Source organism: Aquarana catesbeiana, linkage group LG01, assembly GCF_042186555.1.
Source record: "Aquarana catesbeiana isolate 2022-GZ linkage group LG01, ASM4218655v1, whole genome shotgun sequence".
NCBI classification, from domain to species: Eukaryota; Metazoa; Chordata; class Amphibia; order Anura; family Ranidae; genus Aquarana; species Aquarana catesbeiana.
The window spans coordinates 325,237,072-325,262,997 of NC_133324.1; the positions used below are offsets into that span (position 1 = coordinate 325,237,072).

Below are 25,926 nucleotides of genomic sequence, written 5' to 3' on the forward strand. Positions count from 1 at the left end.
AAAATATTGACACTTTGGGCCCAATTTGGACATTTTTACTCAGGGGTGTACTCATTTTTGTTGCCAGTGGTTTAGACATTAATGGCTGTGTTGAGTTATTTTGAGGGGGCAGCAAATTTACACTGTTATACAAGCTGTATCCTCGCTACTTTACATTGTAGCAAAGTGTAATTTTTTCAGTGTTGTCACATAAAAAGGTATAATAAAATATTTACAAAACATGAAGGGTATGCTTACTTTTGTGAGATACTGCACATAGAACTTAAAGTGATACTAAAGTCTATTTTTTTTAGTTAAAAATAACAAATATGTCATACTTACCTGCCCTGTGTAATGGTTTTGCACAGAGCAGCCCAGATCCTTCTCTTCTTGGGTCCCTCTTCGGTGCTCCAGGCCCTTCCCTCCTGTTGAGTGCCCCCACAGCAAGCAGCTTGCTATGAGGGCACCCAAGCCGAGCCACAGCGCTGTATGTCCATTCATACACAGAGCCGTGGCCTGACCCCGCCCCCTTTCTCTTCTCATTGGCTGGTTGACTTTGATTGACAACAGCGGGAGCCGATGGCACCATGCTGCTGTGTCAGCCAATGAGGAGGGGAGTCCCGGGCTACCGAGACACTGCTGCAACATCGCTGGATCTAGATGGGACTAAGTATTAGGGGAGCTAAGGGGGGCTGCTGCACACTGAAGGTGTTTTACCTTAATGCATAGAATGCATTAAGGTAAAAACCTTCTGCCTTTACAACCACTTTAAAGTGTCAATAAACCCACATCATAAAAAACTGTCAATAAATGGTGTATTACATGCTGTTCATTCCTTCTTATCACATATGAGCAGCCAATGTGGTTATAGAGTCACACATGTGGGCATATACACAGTGGTAAATGGCAGCCCAATCCCTCCCTCCTCCTCCATGCCCACTAACTAGCTAAACACAATGGGGGGGTGAATAAGAGGGAGGTGAAGCCTCCATTCTACATGTAATATCCCACCCCCATTAAGAATAGCTGGTTAGTGGGCATGGAGGAGGAGGGAGGGAGTGGGCTGCCATTTACCACTGTGTATACGTCCACATGTATGACTTTATAGTCACATGGGCTGGTCTGATGTGATATAGAGTAAATGTTCAGCATAGAAACTCACTGAAAACTGAACATGTACAGAGTTGCCACCACAGCTGCAAAATCCCTAGCTGAATTGGGGACATGAATCGAAGGTGGAGACATAGAGCACCAGGATCAACCAGATTTTTGCAGAATACAGGAAACGAATCTCATAGTGACTGAGTGAGTATGAACAGCATGTAATCCACATTTAATAATAAACTAAATAGTGTGGCGCTAAATTAATGTAACATGATAGAAAATATACCGTACCTAATGTGCATAGAACTATAGATTAGGGCCTATAATGCCTATAAGTGACCCTTTTAAACTATCTGACTGCTGGAACACCGGTGTTTGGAGATTGCCTGCTCGCGAAACCGCTCTGCATCTTTTAATGCAATTTTGCGATTTTACTGTGGAAAATATGTAAGTGCACTTCCATTATTGAAGATACAGATTTTTTAAACATATTGCGCTGAGATGTCGTTTTCTTGCTTTGCATTACATTGCTGGAAGAGCTAGCAGCAAGAGGATGAGGAGTAACAGGAAGACATCCTGGTTATTTTAAATGCTCTGTTGACCATTTAATATGGTCCACACTATCTTGAAATCACTGTGGTGATCAGCATTGGATATAACAACTCTTTATTTCTTGGATTGCTTATACCTATTGGATAAGAGCAGCGTTCACTTGCACTATGATATGTGACTATACACCTTATTTTTTTATTTTTTTTTGGATGTTGCACATGAATTACCTATTTTTTAGATGTTTTTAATTCATGAATTGGGACTTATTTGTTTATAGGATCTGAATATTGTTTTTTCAACACACTAATTTTATCATGTTGTTGTATTTTTTTATCAAAAATTAACTAAATATTGTATACTACTATAAAAAACATATAATTGAAGTAGCAGCCAGCATCAACAGTGTAGTGACAATGTGAAAAGAATATAAACATATATATGAATGCAGCGCTAAACCCAAATTCAAATATTAGCTACCACAATACATATTAGTGACATATATGTGACAACCAATCCTTCAGCATGGTGGAATAACAACCATATTTGAGAAAAAGAGGGAGGAGTAAACCTCATAGGGTAAAAATAAAGTTCATAGTCAAATAAATGTCCATCAATTTAAACAGCATATTTTCTCCGGTGTCAAAAAATAGAAAGCGTGTGTCGTAGGTGTAATGTGAATCTCATGAGTGGTCTTCATATATTAGGCATCCACAGGTAAAAGTAGAAGGAGCAAACACGCTTACCGGAAAAGGTGGACACGTTCGCCGTATGGCTAAGTGTCATTCAGGCTTGTGGATCAACCGATCCAGATAGGTGCTTGCGAAGAAGCGTGTGTGGCAGATTCAAATGGTTCCTTTAAAACGACCATGGACAGCCTGGGGACTTCTGATGTTTGTGGTGTAGATATGATCACCTTCCCAGCAAGTGGATGGCTGGAAAGTGTGGCTTTCACCAAGCCAGTGTGGGGACATAAAAGAAAGGGAGAAGACTCCACATAGTGCATGAATCAATAAAAATGGGTTTATTGTAAACCAAAAAAACAGATACAAGTATGAACAGCAACTGCGATGGTTAAAAAAGTGATCACAAATGGAATAAAACAGTGTGGTATCAGAGGACAGATGGGTAATAGCGACCCAACATGTTTCAGACAAAGGGTCTTTCTACTGGGGCATATGAGTGTATTTGCTCCTACTTTTACCTGTGGATGCCTAATATATGAAGACCACTCATGAGATTCACGTTACACCTACGACACACGCTTTCTCTTTGTTGACACCGGAGAAAATATGCTGTTTAAATTGATGGACATTTATTTGACTATGAACTTTGTTTTTACCCTATGAGGTTTACTCCTCCCTCTTTTTCTCAAATATGGTTGTTATTCCACCATGCTGAAGGATTGGTTGTCACATATATGTCACTAATATGTATTGTGGTAGCTAATATTTGAATTTGGGTTTAGTGATGTATTTTTTATGAAATATAGATTTGTATTTATTTCACATTTTTGTACTTTATGAATGGAGATTTTTTATTATTTACTTATATTAGAGTTCTGTGCACATTAAGTACAGTAGAGCTGCACGATTCTGGCCAAAATGAGAATCACAATTTTTGTCCTTAGAATAAAAAGATCACGATTCTCGCAGCGTAAAATCATTCACATTATACAAAAAGAATTGGGATAACTTTACAGGTTAGTTTTATTTAATTCATGATTAAAGTGTCATTTTTTCCCAAAAAATTGCATTTGAACGACTGCTGCGCAAATACAGTGTGACATAAAATATTGCAACAACCACCATTTTATTCTCTAGGGTCTCTACTAAAATATATATATATATATCTATATATATATCTATATATAGATATATATATAGATATATATATAGATATATATATAATGTTTGGGGTTCTAAGTAATTTTCTAGCAAAAAAAAATATTTTAACGTGAAACCAACAAATGTCAGAAAAAGGTTTAGCGTATAGAAATATTGTATAAATGGACAACTTTGTGTTAAAAAAAAAAAGCGTTTTAACCACTTCCCGCCCGCCGGCCGTCATACAATGTCCTTGACTTTGTGCGGGGATATCTGAATGATGGGTGCAGCTACAGGCATCATTCAGATATCAGCTTTTTCAGCCGGCGATTCCCTACACCATAGGAATGATCATAGCGGCTGTTCCACTGCTTGATCGTTCTTACGGGAGGCGAGAGGGGATGTCCCCCCCTCCCACGCTTCTATCGACTCACCGCTACGATCGAAGCCAGGATCGTTTTTTTTTGTTTTTTTTTTTTATTTCAGGCTTCCCAGCCTAGAGGTGAGATGTGGGGTCTTATTGACCCCATATCTCACTGTAAAGAGGACCTGTCATGCCATATTCCTATTACAAGGATGTTTATATTCCTTGTAATAGGAATAAAAGTGGTCAAAATTTTTTTTTTTTTGGAAAAAAGCATCAAACTAAAATAAATAAAGTAAAATGAACAATAAAAAAAAAAAAAAAAATTTTTAAAGCGCCCCTGTCCCTGTGTGCTCGCATGCAGAAGCGAACGCATACGTAAGTCCCGCCCACATATGAAAACGGTGTTCAAACCACACATGTGAGGTATTGCTGCGATCGGTAGAGCGAGAGCAATAATTTTGGCCCTAGACCTCCTCTGTAACTCAAAACATGTAACCAGTAAAAAATTTTAAAGCGTCGCCTATGGGGATTTTTGAGTAGCAAAGTTTGGCGCCATTCCACAAGCGCGTGCAATTTTGAAAGGTGACATGTTGGGTATCTATTTACTCGGCGTAACTTCATCTTTCACATTATGCAAAAACATTAGGCTAACTTTACTGTTTTGGTTTTTGTAAAGCACAAAACAGTTTTTTTTCCAAAAAAAACGCGTTTAAAAAATTGCTGCGCAAATACCGTGCGAGATAAAAAGTTGCAACGACCGCCATTGTATTCTCTAGGGTCTTTGCTAAAAAAACATATATAATGTTTTGGGGTTCTATGTAATTTTCTTGTTAATAAATGATGATTTTTACATGTAGGAGAGAAATGTCAGAATTGGCCTGGGTGCTCCAGAACGCCTGAAGGTGCTCCCCTGCATGTTGGGCCTCTGTATGTGGCCACGCTGTGTAAAAGTCTCACACATGTGGTATCGCCGTACTCTGGAGTAATAGCAAAATGTGTTTTGGGGTGTAATTTGTGCTATGCATATGCGGTGTGTGAGAAATAACCTGCTAATATGACAATTTTGTGGGAAAAAAAAAAAGTAAAAAAAAAACCTTGATTTTGCAAAGAATTGTGGGAAAAAATGACAACTTCAAAAAACTCACCATGCATCTTTCTAAATACCTTGGAATGTCTTCTTTCCAAAAAGGGGTCATTTGGGGGGTATTTGTACTTTTCTGGAATGTTAGGGTCTCAAGAAATGAGATAGGCCGTCAGTACTTCCGGTGTGATCAATTTTCAGATATTCGCACCATAGCTTTTGGACTCTATAACTTTCACAAAGACCAAATAATATCCACCGATTTGGGTTAATTTTACCAAAGATATGTAGTGGTATAAATTTTGGCCAAAATATATGAAGAAAAATTACTAATTTGCAAAATATTATAACAGAAATAAAGAAAAATGTATTTTTTTACAGATTTTTCGGTCTTTTTTCTTTTACGGCGCAAAAAATAAAGAACCCAGCGGTGATTAAATACCACCAAAAGAAAGCTCCATTTGTGTGAAAAAAAGGACAAAAATTTCATATAGATACAGTGTTGCATGACTGAGTAATTGTCATTCAAAATGTGAGAGCACCAAAAGCTGAAAATTGGTCTGGTTAGGAAGGGGGTTTAAGTGCCCAGTGGTCAAGTGGTTAAGGCAGTGCTGGAAAATAATGGTGGTCACACAAAATATTGACACTTTGGGCCCAATTTGGACATTTTTACTCAGGGGTGTACTCACTTTTGTTGCCAGTGGTTTAGACATTAATGGCTGTGTTGAGTTATTTTGAGGGGGCAGCAAATTTACACTGTTATACAAGCTGTATCCTCGCTACTTTACATTGTAGCAAAGTGTAATTTTTTCAGTGTTGTCACATAAAAAGGTATAATAAAATATTTACAAAACATGAAGGGTATGCTTACTTTTGTGAGATACTGCACATAGAACTTAAAGTTCTATGTGCAGCACATGCGCACTTAAGCATACTGAAGCAATGGCAGGTATGTGCTGTTGCTTCAGTGAGTGTGTCGTTACCGGCGGCTCACATGCGCGGGAGTGACGTCATCGCGGCTCTGGCCAATCACAGCGCCCGAGCTGCGATACCCGGAAGTGACCCCCGGGAGTGATGTCGCCGGCCGGTGCTGTGTACGGGCACCGCAGCGAGGGCTTCGATCTCAGGTGAGTATTACATAATGAGCTAGTATGCTATGCATACTAGCTCATTATGCCTTTGTCTTCCAGGTGTTAGTTTTTTTTTTTTTTTAAAGTGGGTTTACAACCACTTTAAACTTCCCTAATTTACCCACTAAAGTGTATTCCTTTGATCTAAAGGACAAATCGTTACAATGTTTATACTTAAAGAGGAAGTAAACCCCGATGGGTTTTTCTTCCTCTTTTGCTCCCCGCAAGGCCTGCAAATGAAAAGCATAATGGGCTAGTATTCATCGTAACTATACGACACTAACCTGCAAACGAACCCCGTGTTGTCCCCTGGGCAGGCCGTGTCCATCTTCACCCCTCTTCCTTACGGGGCCACGGACTCCGGCTCTGTGACTGGCCAGAGTCGCGTAAACTCACTCCCGCACATGCGCACGGGAGCCGTCAGTCACGGCACACGCTGGGGGAAGAAACGGCACGGTGGTCCGTTTCTTCACAGCGCATGCGCCGATGATGACATTGGCGAGCTACCAGTGAAATATCTCCTAAACGGTGCACGTTTAGGAGATAATTCCACTACCTATAGGTAAACCTTATTCTAGGCTTACCTATAGGGAAAAGTCATCAAAAAGGGTTTACGGGGGGGTGGGGGCCGGTCACTGACAGGTGTTTTTTCACCTTAATGCATAGGATGCATTAAGGTGAAAAAACACGAACCTTTACAACCCCTTTAAGTAATGTTTTAGTATAACATTTATAACTATTTATAATCTTCCATCCCATCTCCCAGATGACAGTACTCCCCTCTTTCCATCTCTCCAGAACGGTGGAAGCATCGTTGTTCGGTCAGCATCTACTTCCTGAATTAAGTTGCTGGCTCAGAAATGATACAGCCTTGTAAATTCTGGTGTGCCACTTACCACATAGTTGCAATGATGCAGTCTGATCACTGGGGAGAATAAGACTGAGGAAATGCTTCCTTCTACCTTCAATATACTAGTGACATCATCTCAGCCTAGGTAAAGTCACTTGACTGGAGTTCAAAGATGATGTTTTTGTATATTGTGACATACAAAGAATTTACTCATACAGACATGTGAAGATACTGAAACATCCACTTTAAGGATTAGATGCAGTTTCAAACAACATTATAAATGGCCTAGGGTGCAGCCACGGCATGTCCTAACAAGACAGCAGCATGTACAAAGACCGATCCCCTGCAGCTGTTGAATTACGGCTTCTCCTCCTCTCCCTCCTGCAGCCATTCAGCGGCTGCAGGAGGGAAATGGAGGGGATCAGTTTTTCTATATGCCACCCCTCCTATCCAGGTCCTGCTGCTCCGATGTGTTCTCCCAGGCACACTTTTTCTTCTCTCCCCACTGTCCTCTCTACCAGGCCCCGCTGTTTCCTCTCTCCTTGCCCCACTGTTTCCTCTCTCCTGGCCCCCCCTCGTCCCCCCCACAGCTCTGCCGGCTTACCTCCCCTCCCACCGGCTGCTGCGGGGGATCTGTCAGGATGGAGAGCAGAGAAGGGTCTGGTAAAGGTGTACATTTTTTTTAATTTTGTTTTTTTATTTAATGGTATGCAACAGATATAATAAAAGGTAGCTTCACAGAGCATAAAATCAGCATAAGGTGATATATTCCAGTCCGTGTATAGGTGCATGGGCGTGACCTGAAGGGCCTGGTATGGATTCCCACGCAATAAAAAAAAAAAAAAATGGTTCGGGGTTCCCCTTAATATTCATACCAGTCCCAAAGCACCTGGTAATGAACGGGGAGGGTGAACCCATGCCATTTTTCTCAATGAGTTTTATCTATATTGCCTAGACCCGACAATTCATTACAACCGCGATCAGTTTTAAATTACTTTTTTTCCTTTAGAAATGTCATTGTGCTGTGGTACTGTTCTAAACACGGAAAACTGCGCCACTTTACAGGCATATTATAGACACCCCACCAGGCACAATATTTAAAGGAATATTTCATTTTTATTGTTTCACTTTAAGCATTATTATAATCACTGCTCCCAAAAAAAAACGGTAGTTTTTAAAACGTTGTTTTGTATTGATACATCTCCCCTGGGGCATGACCCGGGTCCCCAAACACTTTTTATGACATTATGACAATAACTTGCATATAAGCTTTTAAAATGAGCACTTTTGATTTTTCATGTTTGTGTCCCGTAGACTTTAACGGTGTTCGTGTGGTCATCCGAATTTTTTGCCTGTTTGCAAGTTCTGGTGCGAACCGAACTGGGGGGTGTTCAGCTCATCCTTATCAAATAGGCTTTGCCCAGTTATCAGAACTTGGGCAGCTTAAACTTTATTAACAATGAATACTTCCCCCCCAGACCCAACCACACAAAATGCTGCGATAGGAAAGGAGGGAGGAAGCTCATCTTTTCTTCATCCTGGGCACTGCAACGGAAGCCATAACCCCTCTGCAGCCCTTATATAACCTTCCCAGGGAAATCCAGAAACTTCCAGGATTTCCCATTGGATAACCCAGATCCCTCTTTAGAAATATTTAAAGGGACAGTGCCCCCACTTCCCCCTAACACCCTACCTAACAGTAACCCATTAAAATATACTAACAGGGCTGGGTGGTCCCAGTCCCAAGAAAACGGGCCTAATAGGTGTGCCCGCTTTTTACATTCTGTCAAAAATAAGATCTCTGAAAACAATAGTAAAAAGATAAGACTATATACAGACAGGTAGCACTATTGATAATGTATTTATTAACCACTTCAATACCAGGCACTTAGACACCTTCCCGCCCAGACCAATTTTCAGCTTTCAGCGCTGTCGCAATTTGAATGACAATTGCGCGGTCATGCTACACTGTACCCAAACAAATTTTTTATCATTTTGTTCCCACAAATAGAGCTTTCTTTTGGCGGTATTTGATCACCATTGCGGTTTTTATTTTTTGCGCAAAAAATAAAAAAAGACCGAAAATTTTGAAAAAAAACAAGTTTTTCTTTGTTTCTGTTAAAACTTTTTGTAAATAAGTACGTTTTCTTCTTCAATGACGGGCACTGATATGGCTGCACTGACGGGCACTGATACGGCGGCACTGATGGGCACCGATGAGGTGGCACCGATGAGGTGGCACTGATGAGGTGGCACTGGCGGGCACTGATGATGGGCACTGATAGGCGGCACTGATGGGCACTGATAGGTGGCACTGATGGGCACTGATAGGTGGCACTGGTATGCGGCACTGATGGGCACTCATAGGTGGCACGAATGGGCACTTATAGGTGGCACTGATGGGCACTCATAGGTGGCATTGATGGGCACTCGTAGGTGGCATTGATGGTTACTTATGGGTGGCACTGATAGTTGGCACAGATGGGCACGGATGGGCACATATAGATGGGCTCTGATGGGCACGGATGGGCACTGACAGGTGGCATGAATGGACACTGATGGGTGGCACTGATGGCATTACTTGTTTGCAGTGTTGCCCCTAAGGGTGGCATTGCTGGGCATCACTGCAACATAATTGTGCCAATCAGTGCCCATTTGTGGGCACTGATTGGCACAGATTTGGCACACTGGGCACATGTGGATGGCCATGGGGTACATACCTGGCCATCCACATGTTGCCCCTTCCCTGGTGGTCCTAGTGGCGATCCCTGGTGGTCCAGTGTGGTGATCTGCGGGGGGGCTGCGCTGATAAACAATCAGCGCAGACCCCCCTGCCAGGAGAGCCGCCGATCGGCTCTCCTCTACTTGCGTCTGTCAGACGCGAGTGAGGAAGAGCCGATCAACGGCTCTTCCTATTGACAGAGTGATCAGCCGTGATTGGACACGGCTGATCACGTGGTAAAGAGCCTCCGCCGGAGGCTTTTTACCAAGATCAGACTGACACACCGCTCCACCGATCGCCGCGATGCGCGCCCCCGGGGGCGCGCTGCGGCATGTTATCCTGCTGGACGTCATATGACGTCCAGTCAGGATAACAGAACCACTTCCCGGACGTCAATCCGCTATAGGGCGGGCGGGAAGTGGTTAAGTGTACCAGGGTATGTGGACACTGCTGATCGGACCATGCGAACATCAGCCTGGTTTTAGAGGAAGGTCCCTCAAACGTCCACGTAAAGCTATTGGTACGAGGAAAAGTCTGATGCGTGGCCTCCAGCTAGGGGGGCCTGAGCATACCAGTTGTAAATGTCACATTTACTGGCCCCTTCCTCACCTGAAACGACAGAGTTAGGCTTCATGTACCCTGGACGTTTGAAAACCTCTTCTGAAGGCTGTAACTTGACAGCTATTAACCCACATTAAAAAATCTCTCTCTCTCTCTCTCTCTCTCTCTCTGTCTCTCTCTCTCTTCTCAATTGCCTAAAAACAACTATAAATGACTCTGTGTACATGTACTGATAATATAACATAGAGGAGAGTTCAGGAGCTTCTGAATAAAACACCCAACTGCTCCTAAACATCCATTTATCAACTGCAGTGTACATGAGGCCTTAGTGATTGGCATAGGTGTGCGCAGCCTATTGCATTAGGGTGTGCACCCCAAAGCTCAAACATATATGTGTGTGCGAATGTGTATATATACGAAAGATGTCAGTAGAACAGTGAATGGTGTCATAAGGGTAGATACTGGTGGTGTCAGTAGGGCAGTTACAATATTATTTTAATCATTTTTTACAATTTTTAGGACAAAAAAAATGATTTTTTTTTTATTTGATGAAATATCAGTGGACTAAACAATGTAAATATGCACCACACGGGGTGATTAGGGTGTGCCCAGGCACACCTGGCACACCCTGTGCGCACGCCTATGGTGATTGGTACCCATCACTGACTCAGTTTTTTTTTTTTTTATTCATAACTGAGGTATAGTAAACTGTGCTAACTATGCCTCAGTCTATGAATGAATGGGAGGCCTCTGTACAGAGTTATTCCTGTTCATTCGTTCTGTGCTGCTGAGGCTCCAGAGATGAAGATTGAGGGTTGTCTCCTCAATCTCCTTTCTCAAAGGTGAAACATCAGAGGTCTGTTTAGACCCCTGATATTTCACCAAAAGCCCTCCAATGAGGGTCCTAAAAAAATAATAAAAAATAAAATTGTAAAACAAAATAAAATAAAATGATAAAAAAATAATTAAAAAAAAAATAACAAAAATAAACAACTATTGACACCAAAGGAGAGAAGCAGGCTAAATATAACTAAAAGACATTGAGAAACAGGTAGTTGTCATTATTTGTAATTTGGTTTAAAAAAAAAAAAAAAAATTCTGGGCATTTTAAATTAAGCAGCCCATTTTTTTGTCCCAGTCCAGGCCCGCTTCTCACTACCACCGCTGTTCCCCACTCACTGCACCGACGTTCCACATACCACTCCATGCTGCAGGATTGGATGATGTTAGCCAGAGAAATTGAGCAGTTTCATGTTGTGTTGTTTTAATATTTTCTACTGTTTTTAAAAATTTTGAAATTGTGAGTTTTTTTTTTTTTTTTTAGCTTGTCTTGCCTAAGGCGCAAAATAGTCTAACACTGGGGTGTGTCAAAGTCATGACAGATAGTAATAGAATTTATATGGCATAACACTAAGTAATGATAATTTCAGAGGGGAAGCCAGAGAAATGTTATAACAAAGTTTGGGAATGGCAGGGAGGTGTCTAGTGTGATGATGACAGTATCAGATTCCACCACTGCCAGCAATATCTCACCCTGCCCAGAGATTTTCCAACCCGCAGGACAACAATCTTAGTGCTATCAGACTGGGAGCAATCCAGAGGCGTAACTAGAACATTCAGGGATCCGATGCAAGAAACCATAAAGGGCCCCCCTGACCCCCAGCTGGGGACCCCCATGCTGGCAGAACACCAGGGCCCAGTCGCAAGTGCACTCTGCGCTTTGCACAGAGTGCAGAGTTCAGGGGTACATTACATACACAGTGCAGAGTTCAGGGGTACGCTATGTACAAAGTGCAGAGTTCAGGGGTACACTACGTACAGAGTGCAGAGTTCAGGGGTGCGCTTTGCACAGACTGCATAGTTCAGGAGTACACCACATACAGAGTGCAGAGTGCAGGGGTGAGCTATGTAGTACAGAGTGCAGAGTTCAGGGGTATGCTACATATAGAGTGCAGAGTTCAGGGGTACACTACATACAGAGTGCAGAGTTCACAAGTGCGCTTCGCACAGAGTGCAGAGTTCAGGGGTACGCTATGTACAAAGTGCAGAGTTCAGAAGTGTGTTACGTACAGAGTGCAAAATTCAGGAGTGTGTCACGTACAGACTGCAGAGTTCAGGAGTGTGTTATGTATAGAGCGCAGTTTCAGGGAAGGCCTATGTACAGAGTGCAGATTTCAGGTGTGCGTTATGAACAGAGTGCAGTTCCAGGGGTGTCCTTTGCACAGATTGCAGAGTTCAGGGGTGCGCTATGTACAGAGTAAAAGGTTTAGGGGTGCGCTGTGTACAGAGTGCAGAGTTCAGGGGTGCGCTGTGTACAAAATGCACGGTTTAGTGGCGCTTTTTGCACAGTGTGCAACACCCACTCCCCAACTTGCCTGGTTTTAGTAACTCCCTATGTAGGTCGCCCCAGGCCCATCCTGTGTAGGTGACACTGTTATACCTCCCTGTGTAGGCAGCAATGCCTTGCAGGGAGATCATGCTCACGGATCTCACATTCTGGAGAGCTGTCTCCACCGTGAATGTGTGCAGGGACTTGTTACATCTGGAAGCCGCTGAAAGCAAATCTGCCCCCCTACAAGTAACAGCGGGGAGTGGGAGCGGAGGGTGAGAGTCGGAAGTGGCAGAATGGAGTTTTGACACATTCTGGCTGCAAAACTGGGTAAGAGAGCCACATGACAGGGCCTGGCAGGCTGGATTTGGCCTTGTGTTTGACATATATGATATAGAGCAGTGTTTCTCAACTCCAGCCCTCAAGGCTCCCCAACAGGTCATGTTTTCAGGATTTCCCTCAGATGAAACATCTGCGGTAATTACTAAGGCAGTGAAACTGATCAAATCACCTGTGCAAAATAATGGGAAGCCTGAAAGCATGAACTGTTGAGGTGCCTTGAGGACTGGAGTTGAGAAACACTGATGTAGAGCATGCTGCAAGAAGATGTGCAAGGTACAGAATATCTTGTGTCTACGGGTACCGCCATAACAGAGTTATGCCATGCTCACACTATAGATTACACAGTGCATGGTATGACTATACTGAACACAACTATGCAGACTTTACTATGCCCACCATATACATCCTATATGGACTTTACACTCTGCTCACATGATATGCAGACTGCATACAGTACACATCACACACAGTCTTGTGCCCACAGCTCCCCATATACAAACATCTCAGTCCAGGAGGGAAGGTGGCAGGCATAGACCCCCTGTGGCTGTGCCCACTCTCAGCAGATGTCTCTGTCTGATTGGCTCTTTAGCCCACACTGCATACTAATTGCATGGAGAATGGCCCTGCGATAGGTCTCCCACCACCACCTTCTCCCCCAGGTTTCCACATAGAGGGTGCAAAACACAAAGTTGCATACCTCCATCCAGAGAGATGCAGCCCTGTACAGTGACAGCAGCCATGTCAAGGACTCCAAGAGGGTCCCTGTGAGCCCGGCTGGTCTCCGCACCACTGTGTGCAGGGCTCCTACAGTAATGAGGATCGCACTCTGGAATGCTCCATTGCGGCACTCGGCGGAGGGGGGTGGTGCACAGTCTGTACCTAGTACAAAGCTCCCCGCAGAGCAGATGGAAAACTTCCCCACCCCTTCCCCGCACATGGTATGGTCGGAGATAGGAGCAAGATCTCTCTAGGGGAATTGGAGCCGCACCGGGAACAAGGACTATGATATGCTGGGGGGTACTGGCAGGGGGCCCCAAGGGCCCCCCTGGAGCGTGGGGCCCCAAGGGCCCCCCTGGAGCGTGGGGCCGGGTCACTATAGCGACCCCTGTACTTACGCTCCTGGAGCAATCATCTCTGGGGTCGGTTACGTCCACAGTTTACCCTTTACACACACAAACAGAAGCTGCCACCTTGTATTTTAACAGAAACATGCCCTGAGCACAGTATGTGTCCTAGCAATTTTGACTTTTAGAAATGGCTGTGATGCTCAATATCACACAGACATAAAGATAACAGTTAAAAATGTGGTAGCATTCTTCAAAGAGGCAATGATTCTTTAAGTTCCTATTTAGTGCATTTAGAGATTCAGCTTAATGATTTTAATTATCATTTTAATGAAAGAAAAGAAAAAAATGGTGCAAAACAAATATTTACCAAAGAAAATATTACAATAGAAAGCAACAGCAAAATAAATAGGATTAAAAACAAAAAAGTTCATCTGGTCTTTGCTTCGGGCAGAGTCCAATTCACTGCAGCATAAGTTGTATTCTGACAGAGTCACTGGCCCTCACAGACGACTCATATCAAATTCTCATAGTTTTAGGAAAATTAAGAACTCTAACTCTAAACTTACTCACAGCCACAACTAATCTCTCTATCCCTGTAAAGAAGAAATCTCTATACATACCTTTTCTAAAACCGATCTGGTGTGCAGGAGAGAACCGACAATGGCTGCGAAATACTTGGGAAGTAACGCCACCCATAAAGTTACTATGGGGCTTTTGCTGTCGGTTGCCTCTCCTGCACGCGCCTACACACTAAAGCTGCCGCTAACAGCTCAGCATGGGATTGGACCAGAGCGGCTGCATTAAAGGTATGTATAGTGATTATTTCTTTACAGGGCTAGATAGATTCGTTTTAAAATGTGGCTGCGAGTAGGTTTAGACAGTGGCGACTGGTGCTCAATATTTTGGGCACAAACCTGCCCCCTCACCCGCACAAGTGAGCCGGACCGTTGCTTTTCCTCCTGGCCGAGCAGGAAGTGGGTCTTGACACCCGATTGGCCAGGAGTCCTAAGACACCCTGGGCAATTGGGTCTTAGGACCCGCTTCCTGATTGGCCGGGAAGTGAAGCAGGAAGACATTAGTGAATATTAATTTGCTAATCTCACATAACTTTTTTAAGGTCAATTAGAGCCTCAGGCTCTAATCATGTGCTTAAAAAAAAAATTCAAATCCATGCATACGGCGCCCTGCATGTAAATTAGGGGGCGGGCGCATGGATTAGGGGGCTCCTGCACCCCTAATGGAGCTGGGTTTAGAGTTAGTTAGGTTTTGGGAAAATTTCTGCTTTAATGAGGATGGACACAGAAATTACATAACCAACCAAAGAAAGGGTCTGAAGAGTGGTCTGAGGAGGTGTCACAATATTTTATCACAGTTTAACAGGCACTCCCTCCATGCTGTTTTTTTTTAACTGTATCCATATTTCTGATGACCCTATTTTACAGTTCAACAACCAAAATATTGTTACACAAATAGAAATTACCATTTGTAAAAGAACAAACCTGACATGCCTTAGATATATATGGTGGCAAGTTAATTATAATTTACTTATACATTTGGGTAGATGCTTGTTATTATTGTAGTGTTATCATATCAGGATATATGGATTATGTGTAGCATTTGATAGCTGGGTTGAAAAGGAAAGTTTCAGGTTAAATAGAGACAGACTCAAAAGTATATTTCTTGTGCTTAATTAAAAGTCACTGCTTAATGATGTTTTATGATGGTTATCAGTGCTCTGGCTTGCCAGACTACTGCTGGGTATTGTATATGATACTGCTAGAAATTTTAATGCAATTTTACAACAGCCATTAGCAGGCTTCCTTAAGAGATATCCTGCTAATTCGCCTAATGACACTAGACTAAGCAGGAATTATGGTCAGGCTGAAAGTTTTATTTATGCAACTTGATCTGCCAGAGCTTGTTGCTTCTTTGTCACTTCCACATGGTTGATGCAGCCAAGAGTGGGTTCTGTGTAAATCAGAAGAGAAGCAGTGATTTGCTGTCACTAATTTTGCACAGCTAAATTTTTCAGATGCAATAAGAGGGACCAGTAGATAAAGTGTTTGTCAACCCAAAAAAAACAGATCCTGTTCCCTTAAAGCATTTTATACAGCACAGTGCTTGTGCTGTATAATTTGGCCCCCTGTATACTCTAAAAAAACCTGGCTGATCCTGCCTGGCTATACCCTCCTCTTTGCAAACTGACCACGATAATCATGGCTGCTGAGCCCTGGCACTGTGGTCAGTTTGCCTGATTCCACCATCTGCAGCCTGCTATCTGCAGCTCTCCTGTGTGTGTGTCTCCTCTGTCCTCCTCCCCTTCCCTTCCTGCTCATACCAGCGGACACCCCCCCATCCTGCTGCTCTCATATCTGCTATTAAATTGTCTTATCCCCTCTTTACCATATTAACATGTGTCCCTGTGCCTGTGAAATGTAAAAAATCCTCCAATCTGCCGATCTGTACCTGTATAAGCCCTGCTCCGGGCACTCAACTGATTGTCTGCACTCCTCTCTTCCTCTCCACCCCAGTTGGTGTCAGCTGGAGGGCTCGGTCCCACCCACTGTCAGCTCGGCCCCACCCACTGTGAGCCGGAGAGAGAAGAGAGGAGAGGAATCAGCTGAGCGCCCCCTGGAGCGGAGCTTATATCGGTACAGATCGGCAGATTTTTTACATTACATAGGCACAGGTACACATGTTATTATGGTACAGAGGGATAAGACAATTTAGTAGGAGTGGGTTAACAACCACTTTAAAGTAAATTAGGGTATTAGCAGAGCCTACAAAGGTCTCAGTAACTGCATATATTTGAGGCATAGGCAAAGAATATTTTATAGAAGGCATAAAGGCTGAGCTCCAACTCCACCCTTGCTGTCTTGTTGCCAAAATGTAAATAATCACAGGTGTCCATTGTAGGTTTGTTTGTTAAAGTAAACTAAAGGAAAACATTTCTCATTTTGAATAGAGCAAGGGAAGGCTCTAAACCCCACTAGAAGATTTCCCCTCTATTACTGTTCTGGAGACAACCCAAAATTTGGGATTCTCTTTCACTTTCAGTGATAAACAAATAGAGAGGGTGAAGCACATACAAGCTTCTCAGTTTTGATTCCTGGAAGTTATATTTATCTAAAGTTCATCTCTGGGAAACTTAAAATATATCCCTTGCAGTGGGGCTGCGCCTACACTGCAAAGGTTATTTTCTCATTTAGGTCTAGGGGACTTATTAAAGTAGCCTTACTTACCCGATCCTCCACTCCTCCTCACTACTAGACTGGTCCCAGCAGCGTCCTCTCCCCTACACTCCAGAAGTCTAAGATCCTGACATCATCAAGACCAATGCAGGGTCCAGTGATACAGTCCACTAACAGAGTGCCGATGCAACAGAGGATCAGGTCAGTAAAAGCACTTTTGCTCCCTCATAGACTAAGCAAGCAATTAACCCTTGCAGTGCCTGCGGAGTTCTCTGAAGTTGAGCTTTAGTTGTTAATTGTTAATTTTGTTTGAACTATCACTAAATTTAACGTGTGATTGATATTTTGATCATTGTGTCTGTATATTTTCCCCCACACTGTATTGTTTTGCCAAATATGGCTTAACCGCTTCATCTTTTTTGCAGGGGACGGTCAGGTGGACTTTGAAGAGTTTGTAACGTTATTGGGACCAAAGATCACAACTACTGGGATCCCAGACAAGTTTCATGGTGCTGATTTTGACACTGTGTTTTGGAAGGTAATGTGCATGCATTTTCATGCCAGAGCATGATGGGAAGTCGCACGTGTGTATGTGTGTGTATGTGTTTATGTGACCCCTGCCTAGCCTTGTGCTTCTCATGATGTGTTTTTAGCATGCCCTTGTTAGATTTATATCAGTTTTATCAGTCATATTTATTAGTCTGATGTCCTCTGAGCAGTGAACCCCATATCCCTGGTGTGTCCCTGCAGTGTGACATGCAGTCACTGTCAGTGGAGGAACTGAAGAGGTTACTGTATGACACGTTTTGCGAGCACCTGTCCATGCGTGACATCGAGAACATCATTTTGACTGAAGAGGCTGGGAATCTAGGTACAAGAGGGGACTGTTCTGTCGATATGGAGAGTAAGTGTGATCTTTATTGCTTACATCTATCTTTTTTGTTTACCAGTGAATGCAGTGGGTTTTAAGAACCACAGTTGACATATATATCAACACGTTAAGACCATTACAAACACTGATTCTGATTTTCTTACTCTCTTTAGAAGAAAGATGACACATTTTTTGGCCTTAACTATATTTAGTAAGATTCCATTATGATCAACTGACAAAACCATATCTGTTCCTTCAGTAATTCTAGTAGATAGAGAGATATCATGTTTTATCACATACTGCCTTTTTCAACAAGGAGTTCTTATTCTTAGATTCTATTTTACAAGTGCATTAACCCATAACAGTTAATCACTATTTGTGGTTTACTAGACTGACTTCAGCATAGTGGCAAGAAACTACATTTCTGAAAATATTCCATTTTGTGTGTTTCAAGTGTTGCCATAATAGTAGTAAAGAAGCAACATTTCACATCTGTGGCATTTTAAATAGTTGCAGATTAAAAAAGGAGTCATTTTATTTTTAAGTAATTTTTATTACCAGATATTCAAGGAAACAGACACAAAGCATATTGACACATGAGTTTTAATTACAATGCAGTAGTATAACCAAGAAGCAATGTGAGATATTCAAAAATAACAAGGGCACAAAATAACAAACCACAAAAGTACAGGTTACAAATATTATGACCAGCCTCAGCTTCACCTCCTAGCCTATATACTTTTACAAGCTATAGAGCTCTAAGTCCAGTAAGAGTTTCAAGGTAATAGGTTATCAAATTAACCAAAACAAACTAAACAAACCTCAAGTAAATGTACTGGTCCCTTTAAATGTGTGTAGCCCACCAGCTCTCCACCAATCTTATCTCTTTATATTCACCTTGCTGCAATTCAAACATCCCCTTCTCCCTCTAGTGTATCCGTGGAGTCAACCCACCGAAACCACACCTTCATAAATTTTTTGGGGCACCCACGAGCCTCGTACGTCATTCTGTAAAGCAGGATGCAGCATTCACCAACCTCATCCACATTCCCAAAGATAGACACTCTATGTAAATCCTCCTCCATACAATTAATTTACGGGCATAGAAGAAATGGTGTCTGAGAAACAATTTTGTAGCTGTCCCCATCTCCTCATCCTCTATGACTCCCAGAAGACAAACTAAGGGACTGGATATATTTCAGAGATCAAAGTTTTTCAGCTATGAACCCCATCACCTGAGACCAAAAAGGTCTTACTTTAGAGCATTCCATACCATGTGGTAAAAGTTAGCCTCACTCAACTGGCACTTATGACACAGCACCGAGTCCCTCTTATGCATGCGAAACAGACGGATAGGGGTATAAAATGCCCGATGGAGGTACCTCCCTCAACTGAATCATCTGGTCCGTTGAGGCAATGACCGTCAGTAAATACATATCAAGCACCTCACTCCACATCTCATCTGACAACTCCGCTGCAATAGCCGCCCATCGGGCTTTAGCCCTCTCAACTAACTGCGGGTTACCAGGACCCAGGAGTGCATAGTATCTACTAACCATATTTAGTGAATCCGGGTCCATCACAGCCACCTCCAACTTAGTATTAGAAATCTGGACTTCCCTTCCCCCAAACTGGGCCAACGCAGCATGGCGCAGCTGGGTATACCTGAAAGTCCTAGGAACCCCATACGTCCTACATAATTGCTCAAAAGAGCAAAGTAGGCCCTCTAGGTATAACTGATGGACATTCTTAATCCCATACCGGGCCCATATGATACCACTTTCCAGCTTATTACGTTCCCTCGGGGACTGATTACATCATATAGGCTTATTCGGGGAGTTAATTAGAGGTGTATCCCCTACTTTGCGAGAACAGATACGAAAGATTTTCCCAGGTAAAGACATAACTTCTCCCACCTCCTTTCCTGGAATTTCCCTCCTATATACCATATTAAGTTAAGATTCATATGACGAAGCAACCGCCTCCTCCGCCATAATTGTCACATTCGGGTTCTGGGGAAAAAAATGCCAATGAAGGTAGGTCAACTGGGAGGCAAAAAAATATGCTCTCAGATCCGGCATCGCCAGCCCTCCCAAGGCCACAGGTAATTTCAGCATAGCCAAGGATACCCTAGGAAATAAAGGAGTCATTTTTAATAGGGTAACCCACTATGTTATGCATGAATCTGCAGAAGATGTAGCTGGCTCACACACTTGCCCAGTCATCAGTCAGATATCTGCAGTTGTACATACATAAGTGGATTTAAAGGCATAAGGTAGAGACATTGTCATGTGAAGTCAATAAATCCTCACCAATACTTTTCTGGCTCTATGACCCTTTAAAATGGCCTGTGCCAGATTCAGAAATCTCTGCTGCATTTTTTGGTAACTTTATTGACACGTACAGCAGATTCAGGTAGTTCTGATTAGGGCCACTTTTAAGGCCACGTTTACAAAGTGGTTTACTTGTTTTTAATGTACCAAATTAAAAAAATAATTACATCCAGGTTTGTATACAATGAAACTGGAGGTAATTAAAACCAACTCTAAGTTGGCCTAAAGAGACAGAGTGCCTGTTCCTGTACTAAGTGTAGCAGAGCTGCATAAGTGCTGCCTCTAACCCCTACCTGTCACTGGTTGTTAAGGATGCTCTCAACTTCACAGCCGACAGCCTCCTAGCAACCAGTGATGTTGAAGTGGACAGAACCTGAGGGGGAAGCTATGACACTACTTCCCCATTAGCTCTCCTCTCTCATTGTGATTGACAGCAAGCAGTGGGCAGATTCTATAGCCAAAAGAAAGCTGCCGCACCTAGAGTATGCTGTCCAGTTCTGGGCATCAGTCCTCAGGAAGGATGTACTGGAAATGGAGGGAGTACAAAGAAGGGCAACAAAGCTAATAAAGGGTCTGGAGGATCTTAGTTATGAGGATAGGTTGCGAGCACTGAACTTATTCTCTCTGGAGAAGAGACGCTTGAGAGGGGATATGATTTCAATATACAAATACCGTACTGGTGACCCTACAATAGAAATAAAACTTTTTCGCAGAAGAGAGTTTAACAAGACTCGTGGCCACTCATTAAAATTAGAAGAAAAGAGGTTTAACCTTAAACTACGTAGAGGGTTCTTTACTGTAAGAGCGGCAAGGATGTGGAATTCCCTTCCACAGGCGGTGGTCTCAGCGGGGAGCATCAGTAGCTTCATGAAACTATTAGATAAGCACCTGACTGACCACAACATACAGGGATATACAATGTAATACTGACACATAATCACACATAGGTTGGACTTGATAAACTTGTGTCTTTTTTCAACCTCACGTACTATGTAACTATGTTGGATGAGGATATGCTCACTCTCTGCATTCAATCACAAGGGGAGCAGGCCTGATGGGTAATCAGTGTCTATAAATCCCCATCAGGCTCTGCCCAGCCAAATAAAAAATTCCTTGCCGCTTTGCTGTCTGTGTGACTGCAACGGCAAGAGGAAGATGCACTGAGGGCAGGGTCAGTATGGAATACATACATTACATGAATCTGTTGCCTGTTCCAACATTTGACTCATAGATTGATAATGGAACTATAAAGAGTGTCTGCTCAGCTTCCCCTCAATGTAAAGTTCACTCACATGCAGTTTAGGCTCGAAAATTACCATATAAATTGAAAATAATATATATGACACTCATAATATAATATATAATATATCTGACACTCATAGAAGTATTAAATGCAAAAAAGAATGACAAAACTGCAGTGCTGGAACAGAGAGGAGGCACGGGCTACTGGAGAGATGTGTATACTACCTAGGGTACCCATCGCAAGGGAGTACCAGTGTGATTCATTTAGAGATCTAGCAGGGTGTCTTAATGAAAAAAAAAACTCCTTATTGAATAAGGCCAAAGCATATGTGGAAAAGATGTGTGTGTTATCTTATTTAGTTCGGGGCTGACACTACAATAAGTTTTATATTGGAAGATTATAATAATTTTTTAGGGACCCATGACAACATATCCCATTTCATAAGGTACTAATTACTTTGCTTCTGGGCTTTTCTTTAATCTTTCTAAAAAATATAGTATCTGCTAATTATACACACTCTTTGCAAAATTTAATTGAGAGACATTAATTCACCCTACAGTTAAATAGACTCAGGAGATCATTGAGAGAAGTTCAGTTGTGGAGTATTTTGTATCACATAGAGTGGGTCATCTTGGAGGGTCTGCATAATGATTATTTTAATCCACTGCATATAATGTGTTGATATATGGGCTAATGTGCATTTATAGCTGCTATGTGGTACTAGCAAACACTGTCTGATGCCCGATACAAATGATATTTTATGCTGTTATTTACACATTTATGCATGCTTTAGCTCTAATACCTATTAATAATTCATTATTTTGGGACTCCAGCTCAAATCTTTTTACCCATGAATTGAAAATGTTTTAAAGCCCATCTCCAGCCAAAACTTTGCTTTTAGCTTTTTGATAGTATGAGTATGAATCATAACTTCTGTCCGGTTTATTTTATTGCTGTCTGTGTCTTCCCTAATGGGAAGGTTTCCCTTCACTGCCTAAATGACACCAGGACAAAACAATGAGAGGGTTGCAAAGATCAAGAAGATAAATAGACTTGTTTGTTACATCTGTCTCTAACAGAGAGATATCCCATTGCATCCTGCCCCAGTGATATTCTGTCACCAGGACAGGAAGAGAGGGTAGATCTTCTCATCAAGAACACAGATAACAAGTACAACCTGACAGAGGTTCTAACTCTTCACCCCTCTCTACAAAACAAAAATGTTTAGGCTGGAATTGGGCTTTAAGCTAGCTGCACCCATTACAAATTGATTGCACAATCTCTATGCAACAGTAGGTAGAATTGCCAACCGTTTTATAGTGCAGGGGTCTACCTAAATAATCCATTCATTTTTTATCCTTTTAGTTAGATCCTCACATGACATAGCTGTTCATTAATCTAAGCAAGATTGTACAATTAGATTGTGGGTACTGCATTACATGCTGTCAGCTGGACTTTTGATAAGCACCCTCTCTAAAAGCCAGTAACTTCCTTTATCTTCACCTGTATAGTTCAATAAGTATGCACCTTTCAGTAAACAGCGCTGAATTCAACAGCATGATATGTTCAAAACCCAAAGGTGCAGCTTTCTAATATTGGAATCTGTTAGCAATATATAGTATATATTTATATATACACTACATAACAAACTCTAACCATTTTTCTTGTTAGAATGACTATTAACATAACCGTGTTTTATTTTGATACATCTTTGTTTCAGGTTCCCCAAATCAACAAATCCGCCAGACTTGCGTGCGTAAGAGTTTAATCTGCGCCTTTGCCATCGCTTTCATCATCAGTGTGATGCTAATAGCAGCAAATCAGGTCTTGCGCAGCGGCATGAAGTAATGACATGGGGATAAGAAGCCATGAACTTATAAGAACTTTCAGGAGTTCCTCCTGCCTTTTCCCCAATCCTAAAAGGACTGCAACATACAGAGGGGGAGACCCCAAAACTTTGAAGACTATGGGTCTCCTCCTCCGGTGTCTGAATGTGCATGGGAGGATTTGCATGGAAAATGCATGGGCATTTAAATTGTCAGGTGACCATCTGTGCTTTCAAAATCTGTGACACGAAAGGACTTTTACTCTCTCCCTCTATATATAATAGGTGTATATATGTATACGGATGTACAACTCTATATTTATGAGCAATAACACTTTTGGTTGATAAAGGGTTAACTCTGGTCTTTGGGCACAGGGTCAATTGGGTTACTGAGCTCCTGTGGTGTGAACTTTTCTACACTGCGTGAATAGAGGGAGCTCGAAGGTTAAACTGTCTTCCCTTCCCGCGATATTCATTCGCCTTAACCCCTAAAATGCTGAATAGGTTAATGTTAAACGTAGCTCTCCCTGTTTTTTCTTCTATCTGTCTCTCTATTGAAACACATGTTTGAAGTATAATTGGCCCATACTCTTTTGGACATTATCACTTATAATATGGAGGATTATTGTATAGTCATCCACTTCCTGGAAAAAGTGGTCTGTTTCCCGTAAAGTACAAGGTCTATTTTGGCAGGAAAAAACATTGATGTTATTTTTGCAATATAGGAATGTCTCTAATTAAAATAATGTATGTATGTATACAGAATAGTCATTCAATTTCCCTATTGTTGCCATACTTATTTTCCTAGCTTGTTCATTTTTTCTAGTCCTTTTTTTTTTTTTTAAATAATTGACTAATTATTGGCATGTTTTTCATATATTAAAGTTTAGTTCCACTTTTCTGGCAAATGTCATATTGTATGGCAAAAGAGCAAAAATTATAAACTTTGTAAATGGCATGTATCAATTCTTTACTTACCTTTTTTTAGGTTGTTGAAATATTCATTATTCCCACTGGAAAATGTTCAAATAGGTGCCAGGCAGGTATGCTGTAGACAACTAATGACAGGTGTAGACAGCCATGTACCTAGGCAACTAGTAAAATCTGATCATGTCTCATTGGACACAGCAGATATTTCAGAAGCCTGTGGAGGAATAATATTCAACAAGATGTAATAGATGCTATTTGCAGAGATTTTTAATTCACTGTCCTGGAAATTGCCCAGAAATGTGGAGGTAAGCTTTGGGTTTTGGAAATTCTTCTTCAAATTTCATACATCCTTATTCATGCATGTTGCATCTCTAGTTTTATCTGATAGTCTTCTTAGACCTTGTACACAAAGGCATTAAACTGAGATGCTTGAGGTGGGGTGGGGCTAAATATGTCTGCCAAACAGGGTTTTCACTGGTAAAAATTGAGTTTGTTACTAAAGCATTTCTTTACAATGCAAGCAATGGCTTGTACTAAATAATTGTAATGGCACTTTGGTGTCCAGGCTGTGCAAGCAATAAATCTATTGGACGGCATATTTGGGCTGTTCATGAGCCCAGGCCATTAAGAGCTATATATGACACTCCATTTTTGTATGAGCTTTACTTTTAGCTTGTTTTTTTCTTGATGCATGGCATTATTTGTTTGCAACTGCACTTCTCCTTCATCATTTTGTTTTCATTAATGCAACAGTGGCCTGTCCTATACTTATTATTTGTTTCCAGAGTCCAGACTGTGGGCCCACTATGGGGCCTCTGGGCTAAGCAGGCCCATTATAGAACTCCATGTCTTTATCACCTTGCTCCTTACCTTCCTGGTTAGAAAGACTGGACAGTACAGAGTGTTTTGATGTTTCTGCCTGTGACTGACATACTGTATGTGTCTGCATGAATAAGAGACAGGCAGCCTTAACTGTACTCTCTTTTGTCCTTTTGTGTCTGATCAGATAGCCAAACTAATAGAAATATTGCTGCTATTCTATTCCTAATATGTTTCTTTCCTTTCAGCCCTTTTTATGGCACTTTTACCATTATTTCATGTTATGCAGTATGGGTCTTCTATTTCACTTCCCTTGTTTCATCACTCGCCTAAATATGCATGCTCCACCCCTTCACTTTTCTGTCTGCTGAACTTCCTTTCCAATGGAGTGTCTTCAGCTCTCCATCGGATCTATTCTGTGCTCTTACCGCCTTTGCTTTTTGGCTGTACTTTCTCTAACACCCTGTGTTACTAGGCACCCCCCAACTCATGTAATTTGTATATCAGTTATTTGATGTTCCATTCTCATATACCATTTTGTGGATATTTCAATTTCTAATAAATCTAATCATTTGCCAGTATTACTCTTCTAACTGTGTGGTGAAAGAGTACAGAGGAAATGAGTGGAATGCTTGAGGATGAATATGCATACTGCAGAATGATATTGCACTGCAGGAGATGACAGCTTGACAAGCAGTTGGTTAGTTGAAGAATTGCAGTTTGATGTTCCTTTTTGTGCAAGGCACTTCAGTGGTTATGTCTCACTTCAGGGGTTTAAAGTTTATATTTCATTGCATGTTATGTGAC

The 25,926-nt window shown here is 41.9% G+C and overlaps 1 protein-coding gene across 1 annotated transcript in view; it reads left to right on the forward strand.

The window, feature by feature from the left end:
* Positions 1 to 25,700, forward strand: part of CABP7 (calcium binding protein 7) — a 174,006-nt gene extending 148,306 nt beyond the window's left edge. The window contains exons 3-5 of the mRNA XM_073630715.1: positions 17,524 to 17,636; positions 17,849 to 18,002; positions 23,266 to 25,700. Of these exons, the coding sequence (XP_073486816.1) occupies positions 17,524 to 17,636; positions 17,849 to 18,002; positions 23,266 to 23,393 (395 nt within the window). The 3' untranslated portion in view covers positions 23,394 to 25,700. The remainder of the gene's footprint in view (positions 1 to 17,523; positions 17,637 to 17,848; positions 18,003 to 23,265) is intronic.
* Positions 25,701 to 25,926: the final 226 nt, after the last annotated feature.